Genomic DNA, 13,545 nt, shown 5'->3' with positions numbered 1-13,545 from the left:
TGGCGATAATGCTCCGTCTTGATGTTACATGTTTTTATTGTACTTTTTACATAATCGTACATCTGATGAAAGCACAATAATTAGTTGTAGACTATCTGTATTTTTTGTTCTATTCATTATTATATGACAGGTTTTATAAAAACACGGTAATTGGTTAAGTGTAAATTGATAAATTGATCAAAATTGAAATCATAATTGAAATCATAATTTATACAATTAAGTCGTTTGTATACTAAGTAAAACACAATAACGAGTGTATCACTATATTGTGTTAATTAACATTTTACTGAATTATTACAAATTAATAATATTATAAAATAAATATAATGTATTTTGTTGTTTTAATAATAATGGGCTATAATGTACGGTTAACACTTATATTCATTTAATTTTTATTTTCGTCTATGTTAGAATAAAGAAAAATAAATAATACAGTTAAAATTGTATTAAACATATTTATTATAAGCTATTGAAATAATAAAAGACAAATTATAATTTTTAATATTTTATTCTCAAACATTGCCTACCATAAAGAAAATAGCATAAAAATTTTATTTTATTTCATTTGTGAATAAATAATTAAATAACCTTAAATATAAACGCAAAATGAATTCTAAAACTATACTCAATTAGGTAGATTTTTCAACATATTTGTAGTACAGTTAATACAATTTTTAAGGCCATTTTAGAAACTGGTTTGGTCATTGTACAATGTATATCGTATTAAATGCATAATAATAACCAATGTGTGTAATATGAAATTCATATAACATATTAAAACAAAATAATGCCATAAAAATGTTTACATTTAATTGTTACATTTTTTTATTTTAGTTCAACTTTACTCTTCGTTTAAATAATAATATATAAATAGTAGTTAACTTATTGTTACTCATTTATCATTGATGTGCGCAATTTTTCTATTTTACGATAAGTTATCAGGTATTTTTTTCAAGTTTTAAATGAGTATTTGAATATCATTTTGTAACGTTCAAAAACATTACAATTTTCTATCTCTGATCTTCTAACTATAATTGGCCCGTCATATTTGCTAAATGTTTGTGAATAAATATTTACACCTTGAACTCGTATTTTAATCACACTAGTTTACTCCAAGGCCAAATAACTTGGAATATTTATTTATTCTTGTAGAATACTACAAGCATTTATTTTAGTGGTAGTATAGTGCGCGTAATGATACGATTAAGTGTAGACATTAAGACGATATAAACAGTAAATAGGCTTACTTTCTTTTAATTATTATTGAATAAAATGTAAAACCGTAAACATTATGAACTGATATAAGTATATCGTATACTTAATATTGCAGTTGACTTAATTAATTATACTGGACGCGTTAAATAAATAGTTTGCTTAATGATATGTGTATAGTTATAATAATAAAAAGATACAAAAATAATTTGATAAACGATAATAAAATAATTTTAAATAAGTGCAACGACTAACTTCAATATGAACTACACTTCGATACTTCTAATTACCAATATATTACTACTGATAACAATTGATTTTTCTCAAGTATTTTTTTAGAGGGTAAGTTAAAATAAAAGTCTTTTACAAATTTTACAAGATTTATATCAAATTGAAATTTTGTTATTTTTTACCATTATTTTTAAATATTTGCTTTTAGTTTGCTAATTATATTCCATACAACGTGTTAAAATGAATACCTTATTTATTCATTTTAAACATTTGTTGTAATAAACGATTTTACATTTTATTACAATTATTATTTACCTTTCTTTCTCCATAAAATTTTTTTGTCAGTTTACTTGTAAGAACTAATAAAATGTTTAATTAAGAGTGATAAATTTCTAGTTTAATTTAATTATAAATTATAAACAAGTTACGTGTATGCTAGCTGCAACAATTAAGCTGAGGGCCGTGAGCTGATCGTATCCCTCTTCTCCTTACCATAATTTAAAAAATAGTGGTTCCCACGCTATGTATATATCCCATATGTCTTGCAACATTGCATACCCGGCATGCAAGTATGATAATTAAAGTCAAATAAGAAAGACAAAATTAATTACCTTTTACTTTATTTAAAAGAATTACTCTCATAACTAAAAGTGCTCTTTTGTAATTTCTATTTTATAATCAAAACTCTATATGAATCATTGTGTATACCAAATGCATTGGTTATGTTTTTTTTTAATTACTAAATACGCAAGGGCAATTTACTTATACTCCAATCTTAATATATATATAAAAACTAATATTATATAATATTATAAACTACAATGAACTTATATTACTTTTGTATTATGTATATCATTTTTATATTAACGTATATTTTTTATTCGTTGAAAAAACTAGACCCAAACTCTCATTTAGATTTTATCAAGCAAATTGCTGACCTTTGAATAATAAAAAAATGTGTATATTTCATTTAAACATTGATTTATACAAGGTGACTCTTTTATCGGTGACCCTTTAATTTATCAAAAAATAAATACAATATTGAGAATTTTATTTTTGATATCTTTTAGTTACATATTTTTCTCAATTTACCAATTAATAAATATTTTCGATGCTCATCCCTTGTACATTATAAAATTATTAACATAAATATTGAGCTAACTATTTTATTTTATTTTAATTGTATTTTAGCTAATTTTATTTTTTTTAAGGCAACATATATAATTAACTAGCTTATTTAATAGATAATGATATAATTAAGAAAATGTAACTGGTCGATTACAATTATAGATCAGTAATTTCAAATTATTAACATTTTTATACCTTGATGAGAGGAGGAGTGAGCTTGAGAAGTGTCTATTAATACAATAAGAAAACTCGTACCTTATCTTTAGCCAAATTATATTTTATAATTTATTATATATAAAAATGCATCCAATTATGATCTATTTTCTCTTTAATATTATAGAATTACAATAATATACTGTAATATAATGATTTAATATTGCGCTATATAATTTAATGTTGTAACATTTCACTCATGTACTGTTATAATTTTACAATGCATCAATGCATTTTAACATAGTACTAGTAGAGCATTATTATTTAGGTAACTAGAATGCAGATTTGAATGCAGGTACATTTGTTTTTATGCTAATAACATTGTTATGGTTACTTTGAAAATTATTAAAAAAAAAAAGAAAAATGTATTGGCTACACTGTTTTATACATAATACTGTTTTATCAGCCAGTTCTGACTGTAAATTAGTTTAAAAGAATTTTTTTACTTTTTTCGATTAATAATTTTATTTGGCAAGTTTTTTTCAAGTACAATTTTTAAAAATCGTAAGTAAAATGTTCAATATTTAATTTTAAAATATTGTTTTCTATTTTCGTATCTATTTAATTTAAAATAATTTAAATTAACTAATACATTTTATACTACATTATTAATTAAATATAACATGAGGTACTTTTGTATTAGTAATATTGGGGTAGTTTTGTATTTGAATTTTATTTATAATATTTTTATCCCATGTGCTTGAGCGGGCATTAAATCATTTTTTAAATCAATTAAAGTCATCTTGCTTAAATATAAATATTTTTTCCTTGCACTACATATAGTTGTGAGCATGATGGTGAGTTATCTACTTCTGAACCGAAAAGTAGGTGGTTCAAAACTCGAATAATGAAAATGTTTTTATTGCATTTTTTTTTTTTAATTTGACAACTTAAATTTTATTTGTTACCAATGTAACTATTTTCTCTCATTTGCGTCATGTATGAAGACATGGAATTTTTTTTTTAAAGCTATTTTTAAATGGATAATTACTGAACAATTTTTAAAACACTATTGAATAGAATTTTGAGAAACACATGTTAAATTTGTTTCCAATTTTGTGAAGGGGTAGTAAAATGCTTTTGTTTAAAAAAATATATTATATGATCAACTATAGATAGAAATTTAAAAAAATAATGTCTTAAAACATTTTTATAACATTATTTAAATAAATATGCAGTATTAGGGTTATTGTTTAATAAGCATTGTATATCAACAAGTTCTTCTCCATGTTATAAAAATGTATTAAATAAAAACATTGAATTGGCCAAGAAGTTATTACTGGTGTTTGATTTCAACATTTTTTTTTATAAAAAGCATTCAAAATAGGCTAGCAATTGAATACTATTTGGGCCAATTGTAATTTTGTTGACAATAAAAAGTAGTCTACTATAAAACAAGTCTTCAAAGTATTAATTTATTTCCAGGAACGGAATGGCCCACTGTGCTGTAGCACAGTGGTTCGGTGATCTTTGTGCCTACGACCGATAGACGGATGTCCGGTTGAATACTGAGAAGGTACCACGGCCATGGTTACTAACAATTAAATTTTTTTTTTTCATTTTTTTGATATTTTAATAAAAATTGTCGAATATAGTTCTTGTAACCATAGTTATGCGAATGTATTTATGATAAATCTATTAAATTATTATAATTACAAAAAATTTTGGGGCTTATAAAATTAGGATCTCTCAATGTTCGCCCAAATAATTAAATTTGTCTCAAATAATTGAACTGATTATCAAAAATGTTACTTCCTGTGTTGGGGTAACCATAACATTGTTTTTTATACCTCAAAATATGTAAAAATATGTATTAATAAAATCTCTGCCCAGCTTTGTTTACCTCAATTTAACTACTTTTCTTGTAATTCTGCCTTTTTTGGGTAAAAAAGCCTTTAATTTAGAATGCATTTTGTTGGGGTAGATTTTAAATTAAATTTTTTTTTTACATTTTACATCACAACTTAAATAAAATTAATAAATTTTGAATATAAGACTATAAACTCCAAACGAACAAAAAATTGAGCGTTATTTAATTTTTTCCCTACCTTAAAATATATTTTAATATTATAATAAATTTAATATTCTAAATTTTTGGGGTTTTACAAGTTTTTATGGGGCTAAGGCATTAACCTTTCTCAAATTTATGCTTAGCGGTAGTCCATTTAGTTGAAACTTAAAGATATTACAGAGAAATAAATTGGACAAATTAAGTAAAATTATGCTTATTAATCTTTGATCAAATATCTTTTACTTAAACATCGAAAGAATATTGTAAAATTTAAAAATTACTCACTTATTACTAGTAATTCCTTTTTTATAAGTATACACAATCTGTTACAGACAATCATTGTCTACTTCAAAAATGATTTAGGTCGTAAAACATTGGGTAGTCTCAAAAAAAATACTTTTTTTATATTCGTATTTAGTATTCGAATAAATCGTCGATAAAATATTTACAATACGTGTTTGAATATTAGTAAAAATATATATATTTAAAAACTATTTTTGAATACTTGAAAAATTAATCTAATAATTTGAAAATAATTGAAAAATAATTACAGTTATAAAATAAAAATTTTATAAAAATTCTTTATAATATTTATAACATATTAAAATTAAATATTATATTACTGGCCTTCTATTTTTTCTCAAATATCGGTAAATGTTAAGCAGTGTTATTCACACGAGCAAAATTCAAAAATCCTCAACAATAATTTTCTTTTTAATTTTGGTTTAAATGATTAAATACTATTAGATTTATTAATAATGGACTTAAAGTAATCAATTATAAAATATAATGACAAAAAAATACTTAGAATAATTATTATATTATAATATATTCAAATATTGAGAAAATGTATTATGTTTCCTCAAGTAATCAGAATACCGTAATATTAAAAATCAAATAATTTACAAGACTGACATTGATACTATAAATGTAAACACGCGTTATTTTTTTGGGAGAAATCTTTTTTAAGTTTCAATCTATACATCTAATATAAAACCTTTAAAAATTTATCAAACTGTTAGGGGTTTCAATAAGAATTACTTTTGAAACCCTACAAATTATTAATTAATTGACTTTACAATCTATGAGTATATTGTAAGAATAGGGTGTAGATAATTAAATAATTAGCTGAATGTGTAGTTACGTCAATACAATTCTACGTACTGTATGGAAACTGCAGAAATCGACGTATGTTATTCAACACGTGACCAACGTTTCCCCTCTCTCAACCCCTAGGCCACGTGTCACATTGTCACGCGCGTGTTCACTATCCTGCTGTACTCCTGCGCCGAATTTTTTAACTTTTCACATGTATTCACAATTTATATATAAGGAATTAACGACCGCCCATCTTATCTCAGAAAATCAAAACTGATATCGTGCATAAACGTCAATTACTTAGGTAAAAAAATATTATAGATATTTATATGTTAAATCAAAAAGAAAAAATGCCATCAAGATACTAGTATAACTGAAGTATAAACAGGACATCGTTTTCATAGTTTTTCGTTCGAATCATTTACATTAGTGTTATTTCGTGTTTGCTATAAATCTAATGTTTTGAGTTTTTCATAAATATGTCTCAGTTAAAATATTTAATCATTTTTAAGTAACTTAACAATATTTATTTCATTTATCGTAGGCAATTTTTATAAAACTGTAACTTATATAACCGTATATATATATATATATTATAATATTTGAGTGTTAATTTTTTTTTTTTTACAGGCTAAACCACTTGAATAACGAGGATAATCATGTCAATAGGTATACATTGGTATAGACATGGTCTCAGATTGCATGATAACCCTGCTCTAGTCGAAGCAGCAAAAAAGACAAATAAACTAATTACTCTTTACATTTTTGATGGAAAAATAGAAGGTAAATTATCAGAATGGTTTAATTAGTATATAAGCACTTATGATACCATAGCACCCTTACAACATTTCCAAAATTTTATCGTATTATAAGTTGTGAATGAAATTTGATTTTTTTTTTTTTAATATTACTTAAAAATAATAATTGATTCCGGTAGGTGTACCTGGCTACCCTGGGCACAATAAGTTCTTTGCAGGTAAAATATTACATCAGAAACAGTGTAACAAAAATATATTAAAAATTTAATTATTAAAATTAGGAAAATTCAAAAAGAGAATGTAGTAAAATGTATTGGGTATAACGTTCACGTTTGTTAATGAGGTATTTCCCTTTGAGCGTTTTCAGAAATTATTTTAGGAGAGTATTTATTTATTTTTTTTTTACTTTGGTAAATATGTTATAGAATTTTCTTTGCTAAAAATCAAAGTGATGATCAATTAAAAGGTCATTAGGTCCATATTTCTTAGAAGTTGCCTAAAAAAATATATCGATAGTGCTAGTTTAAGGGGGTCAATCGCCCATATCCCCTTAAATACGCCCCATTGTATACACAATACTTAATAATATTCTAATTATAATCATTGAATTAATATTATAGAATAATTACAAAAAAATACATCAGGTTATTATTACTGGTAATTTGTAGAAAATTCAATTTTGATAAGAATATGGGTTACTGTGATTTGATATGTTTTTTGGACAGCATAGTTGTCATAGATGGATCCCAATTTTTACGATTAAATCATGCACTTATCATCATAAATGAAATAAATAGGATTAATAATACTGTATTATTCTGATTATGAATGTACAAACTTGTATAACTGTCATGAAATTTATGTAAAATTTATCAAACATTCCTTGATATAACATACAAAATATATTGTTATACGCAAATGCAAAATCGTATCCTAATATAATTCTCTTCATGGACATAAAAAAAATAAGTTCAAAGCGAAAAAAGTACATTTTAACAGTAAGCTGATTATAAAGCCAAAGTTCAAACAAAAGATATATATAACAATTAACTTGATTAAATATATCAACAAATTTTGTATTATAAACACATTTGAAAAAAATCGACAGAAAGTATCTGAGTATACTAAAATAAAAGTAATAAAGTATATTCTGTACTATATAAAATTTTATGGGAGATACATTTAATTGTTATTGAAATTAATTTTAACTTTTTAATTTAGGTGACCAACAAATTGGTTACAATCGAATGCGTTTTCTTCTTGAAAGTTTAAAAGATCTTGATGATAATTTAAAATTGCGCGGAGGATGCTTATATATATTACAAGGAAATCCTGTGGATATCTTTGAAAAAATAAAAAATGAAGTTGGCTTAAATTTAATATCATTTGAACAGGTGAATATTTATTAAAGTAAAATATTATTATTTAAAAATAACTAATATTTCATGTTAAACGAATTACACACCATTTAAACTTATAGGACTGTGAACCCATTTGGAAAAAGAGAGATGATGCAGTTAAACGTTTTTCCCGAGAAAATAATATTGAGTGTATAGAAAAAGTTTCTCATACATTATGGGATCCTAAACTTATCATTCAAAACAATGGTGGGGTTGCTCCTTTAACGTTTGAAAACTTTCTTGTGAGTATTAATTAATTGTATAGGCGAAACTACTGTATCGTCTAGGACATTCCCCTAGTTGATAAGCCCCGTAGTAATGAATAAGTTTAATATTATAAACTAAACATAAATTATTACCCAGATAGCAATTTTAAAAAATAATATTATAAAAATATTTTTATAACAATAGTATAACATTATTTAAATAAAAATGTTATCAGGGTAGATAAAAATATTATGATTTCAATTTTGAAGGAGCTTAACTCTTATTTACAACTGCCTCTGTGGTACTGTAAATATAATAGGTGGAAGTATTAAACGTTTTTTCTTGTTATTTACTTAGTTATTCTTATTGTGGTTAAATTCAGTGCGCGTTTTCATCATTATATATTTATTAAAAAAAAATGTTCAGTTTATTAAACAATTTTAGTATCTCCTATATATTTGTATATTTTGGTTCATATACAATTATTAAAATTAGAACATGTTTTTAGAGTATTACAAGTAAAATTGGAAATCCTCCTAGACCAGTACCTCATGTTGATTGGTTATCAGTAAATTTTGCAGAACTTCCAACAAGTGTTTTAAAAAAATTTAAGGTTAATAATTTCAATTTAAATAATTTAAATTCAATAATTTAAGATTAACTACTTTTATCTACATTGAACAATAAAACGTTATTTTTTATAATACACAAATAAAATTTAAAAAAAACGCCCATTTTACCATTTAATTTGTTTTTTTATTACAAAATAAAATATATAAAGGCTTTGAATAATCCAAGTCCAGAATATTTCAATATGTATCCTGAAGTACCCGAAATTCATAGTTCACATAACCGTTTGTATGGCGGTGAAACTAAAGCTTTGGAACAACTTATGGTTCGCCTTGAATTTGAAAAAGAAGCTTTCATCAATGGATTTTACTTACCTAATCAAGTCAATCCTGATTTATTAGGACCACCATCAAGTATGAGTGCTGCTTTACGTTTGGGATGTTTATCTATACGAAAGTAATAATGGCGAGAAAAATGAAAACGTTTAATTAATAATGTGTCTATGTATAGATTTTATTGGGAGTTGTCAAAACTATTCATGCAAACATTCGAAGAAGATTTATTACCACAACACAGTGCTACGAGCCAGTTAATTTGGAGGGATTATTTTTATGTGATGTCTGTTGATAACGATCAATTTGACCAAATAGAAAATAATCCAGCTTGTATAAAAATACCATGGGGAGATTTAGAATTAGAAAAAAACAGAATGCATTTAAATTGCTGGAAATATGGTAAAACAGGTTATCCATTTATTGATGCTGGAATGAGACAACTTTTACAAGTAAATATTAAAAACTAAGTAAAAATTTCATACAATATAAAAAAACTTTAGAAAAATGCACAAATTTATTGTTAATGTACAGCTGATAAATTCTTTGTTTGTAAAATTAAAAATTGATCAAGCAAAAAAATAATTTGTTTAAGTAACAAGAATATGATTGATTTAACTATACAAAAATTGTCAACCGTATTTTTTTTCGCAGTATTTAATAGTAAAAAATACAATAAAACATCTCTTTTAATAGATACTAAACATAATCGTATATTAATTTTTTAGCTTCGATGCGAAGCGGAGAAGGTATTAATTTTACTATGATGTGTTTTTTTTTTTTTTTATGTCTGTTGCCACTTTTTCTCAGCTCTCACTGGACCGATTTCTTTCAAAAATACGTCAAAAGATCACAAATCGTATCTAGTTGAAGACATTACCCTTAAAAATTGAAAAAAATTCCCTCGTTCCCCGCAAATGGGGGAAATATCCAAAAAAATTACAAATTTAAAAATCGCTAATTTTCGAAATTTTTTCACTTTTTTTTCTTAAAACTTCCATAACTTTTTGAAAAATCAACAAATCAACATAATTTTTTTTTATACTAAAACCTTAGATATTTACCTTTCATTTGATATCATTTTTTTGAAAATCTATCACTTAACCTGCTCATTGGGGGGGATTTAAAATGGCAACTTTTTTACAAAAATTAATTTTTTCAACTTAATTTTTGAAAATGTTCCGGAAAGACTGCGTCCTTTAAACATATATCAAATTAAAGCTTATTTTATGTACTACAAAATGAAAAAAAAAAATTTGTCCCGACACTTTTTTTTCTACATTTAAACGGCTGCCGTAGTTAAAAAAACACTATTTTTGTGTTAAAATTTTCGATTTTCGATTTTAAATTTTCAACTTAAAAATGCTATAACTTTTTGAAAAATGTATATATCAGCACAAATTTTTTTTTTCTAAATACATTATAAGTACATCTTTCATTTGACATACTTTTTATTAAAATTGGACAATTTCCCCTTATATAGGGGGCGTTCAAAACTTAAAATATTGTAAAAAACATAGATCTTTTTCAACTGAACTTTTGAAAATGTTCCGGAAATACTGCGTCCTTTAAACATATATCAAATCAAAGGTTATGTTATATACTATCAAATGAAAAAAAAAAATTTGTCCCGACATCTTATCTTCTATGTGCAAATGGCTGTCGAAAATTTAAAAAAAAATGTAATGTTTGCGATAAAAATTACATTTTATCGGGATGTTTTTTGTACTTAAAACTGCCATAACTTTTTCAAAAATGAACAAATAAAAATAATATTTTTTTGTATTGAAACCTTAGATATTTCCCTTTCATTTGATATAATTTTTTTTGAAAATCTAACACTTATTCTGCTCACTGGGAGGATTTAAAATAGTAACTTTTTTACAAAAAATAACTTTTTCAACTTAATTTTTGAAAATGTTCCGGAAATACTGCGTCCTTTAAACATATATAAAATTAAAGCTTATTTTATGTACTACAAAATGAAAAAAAAAAATTTGTCCCGACGATCTATCTTCTATACGCAAATGGCTACCATATTGAAAAATATACTATTTTTGTATGATAATTATGGGTTTTGTATTTTATTTTAATAGAAGTTGATGTTGCTTTTGCAATTATCCATCAATTTTTTAAAATTAAACACTATCTACAGATTTGCATCGAAGCGTTTCTTATGATAGTGATTTTAATCACTGTCAGATTAAATCTAGACTGAACCCAACTATGCAATGTCTCCACTATGCCGCGACCCCACTGTGCTACCGTTTTTTATTTTGAACCGTAAATAAACGTGTTGAATTAATAAATATGTTAATTAAAAAAATTAATGTTAAATAAATTAGTTAGTCACGTTTATGTATAATATGAACCTTGAAATTTAATCCACGATAATAGCATATTTTTTTAGTTCTTATATTATTCAATAAATAGTTTATATAATTTATATTACCCAAATAAATGATTCGATAACAGAAAAAAACACATAAAATATTTATCTTACATTATTCTTATTTGTTTTTAATGACAAAAAAACGATTCATTTTGTGATAATATTGAAACGCAATAAAAATCATTGAGTTAGAAATTATTCTTTGCTATTGCTTAAATAGATTATGTTCACGAATTTTGTTTTATATTTTTTCAAATTTAATGAAAAAAAATATTTCATTTTATTGGACCATTAAAAAAATGTATACTCGTTAAAAAATAAATTTTTTAAGGTTTTATTTTACATATTTTTTATAGGAAGGTTGGATCCACCATGTAGTAAGAAATTCAGTGGCTTGTTTCTTGACTAGAGGAGATCTTTGGATAAGTTGGACTGAAGGGTTTAAACACTTTATTAAGTTCTTATTAGATGGTGATTGGGCCGTTTGTTCGGGTAATTGGATTTGGGTTTCCAGTTCTACGTTTGAACAGATTTTAGATTGTCCATTATGCGTATGTCCTGTTAGCTATGGAAAGCGACTAGATCCTACAGGCGAGTATGTAAGGTAAAAATGATTGTCCATAAAATATAATTGTAAATAAATATAAATGATCATTTGAGATACATTTTTGCATGTAAAAGGCGTTATGTGCCAGAGTTAAGAAAGTTGCCAGATAAATATTTATTCGAACCATGGAAGTGTCCAATAGAAATTCAAAAAAAAGTGGGATGCATTATTGGCAAAGATTATCCTCACCGTATAGTTGACCACCAAAATGCATCTTGTGAAAATAGAAAGGTAAAAATGTTTTATTTTTTGTATAGTTTTGAATTGTATATAGATTGGGCTTTGTATATCCAAATATAAGGCTATAAAAAGGTTTATTCGTTTTTTTTGCTTTTATAGTAAAGAATACAATAGTTATATTCGTTTTTTGCTTCCTAATTTTTAAAAATACCAAGCTAAGGACAGGCTCGTAGGACAAGCTAGTAATGATCTTATCTTTCAAAATTGCAGGTTGTATTTGATTATAAAGTTTATTGAATAATAAGTAATTCATAATTAATTATTATTTGATTTTTGAGGGGGCATAAAGTAGTACGTATAAATAGTACATTTTATTTATGTTATATTTTAATAAATAAAAAATATTTTGATATTTTTTACAATAATAATGAGTTATATAAAAATTTATTAATATTAATAAGTTACTCTACTAAATATATATAATTATAATAATTATTTTATGCTAGTTGTGTTTAATATAAAATTCAATTTACCATATGTTATTTTATAAAAATATTGAAACGATGAAATATTCTATAGCAGTTACTCAATTGTTCGATTAATTTTCAACAATATTTTCATTGATTAATATATTATTATAGTTATCAAATATTATGTTTTATTCATTAGAATAATTAGATATTTTGCAAAACCATTCAATATGTAATTAAATATTCTTCAACTATTTATTTCCCATAAAAATGAACTGTGTTATTTTGAAAAAAACGACACGATGTAGTTATATGTGTGGCATATTTAATTAGGTTTACGTTAAAAGACAACCGATAAAATTCAAAATTCACACATGGTTATTTTGTATATTTTTTTTTATTAGAAAATGCAAGAATTAAGATCTTCACTGATGAACGAAAACAGTATTCCTCATTGTCGTCCATCAAATACGACAGAATTAAAAAAATTCATGTATTTAAGCAATGATTGTATGGAAGAATTGTGTATGAACTTGCATAGTGAATATTCAAATATATATTAATAAGTTGCAATTTTTATTTTTTATTATTCTACTGTTTTTTAAGATGAAACTTTTTTGTATTAATGATTATAAAATATATGTACATCAATTCATTATTTTAAATTTTTAGTTGTATTTTAAATATTGAATTTGTTGGACAATTTTTTTTAAATAAAGTATACTAAATAATTAAA

General features: G+C 24.3%; 1 protein-coding gene across 5 annotated transcripts; it reads left to right on the top strand.

Annotated features, from left to right (window-relative positions):
* Positions 1-1,168: 1,168 nt before the first annotated feature.
* LOC126903639 (cryptochrome-1) lies at positions 1,169-13,545 on the top strand. 5 transcript variants are annotated; one of them, XM_050681967.1, is made up of 11 exons: positions 1,169-1,554; positions 4,210-4,300; positions 6,524-6,676; positions 7,873-8,045; positions 8,132-8,293; positions 8,767-8,871; positions 9,040-9,284; positions 9,339-9,612; positions 11,909-12,156; positions 12,234-12,390; positions 13,214-13,545. In XM_050681967.1, exons 3-11 carry the CDS (start codon positions 6,553-6,555, stop codon positions 13,370-13,372), a joined length of 1,647 nt encoding a protein of 548 aa, XP_050537924.1. In that variant the 5' UTR covers positions 1,169-1,554; positions 4,210-4,300; positions 6,524-6,552; the 3' UTR covers positions 13,373-13,545. The 5 variants fall into 5 exon arrangements, with proteins under 5 accessions (XP_050537924.1, XP_050537923.1, XP_050537925.1 ...); XM_050681968.1 differs by lacking the exon at positions 1,169-1,554 and adding an exon at positions 3,206-3,288; XM_050681966.1 differs by lacking the exon at positions 4,210-4,300.

Source organism: Daktulosphaira vitifoliae, unplaced genomic scaffold (genome assembly GCF_025091365.1).
Source record: "Daktulosphaira vitifoliae isolate Bord-2020 unplaced genomic scaffold, ASM2509136v1 Scaffold_4, whole genome shotgun sequence".
Taxonomy (NCBI): domain Eukaryota; kingdom Metazoa; phylum Arthropoda; class Insecta; order Hemiptera; family Phylloxeridae; genus Daktulosphaira; species Daktulosphaira vitifoliae.
The sequence above is the reverse complement of the archived record's forward strand: the minus strand, read 5'-3'. Positions and strand labels throughout refer to the sequence as shown.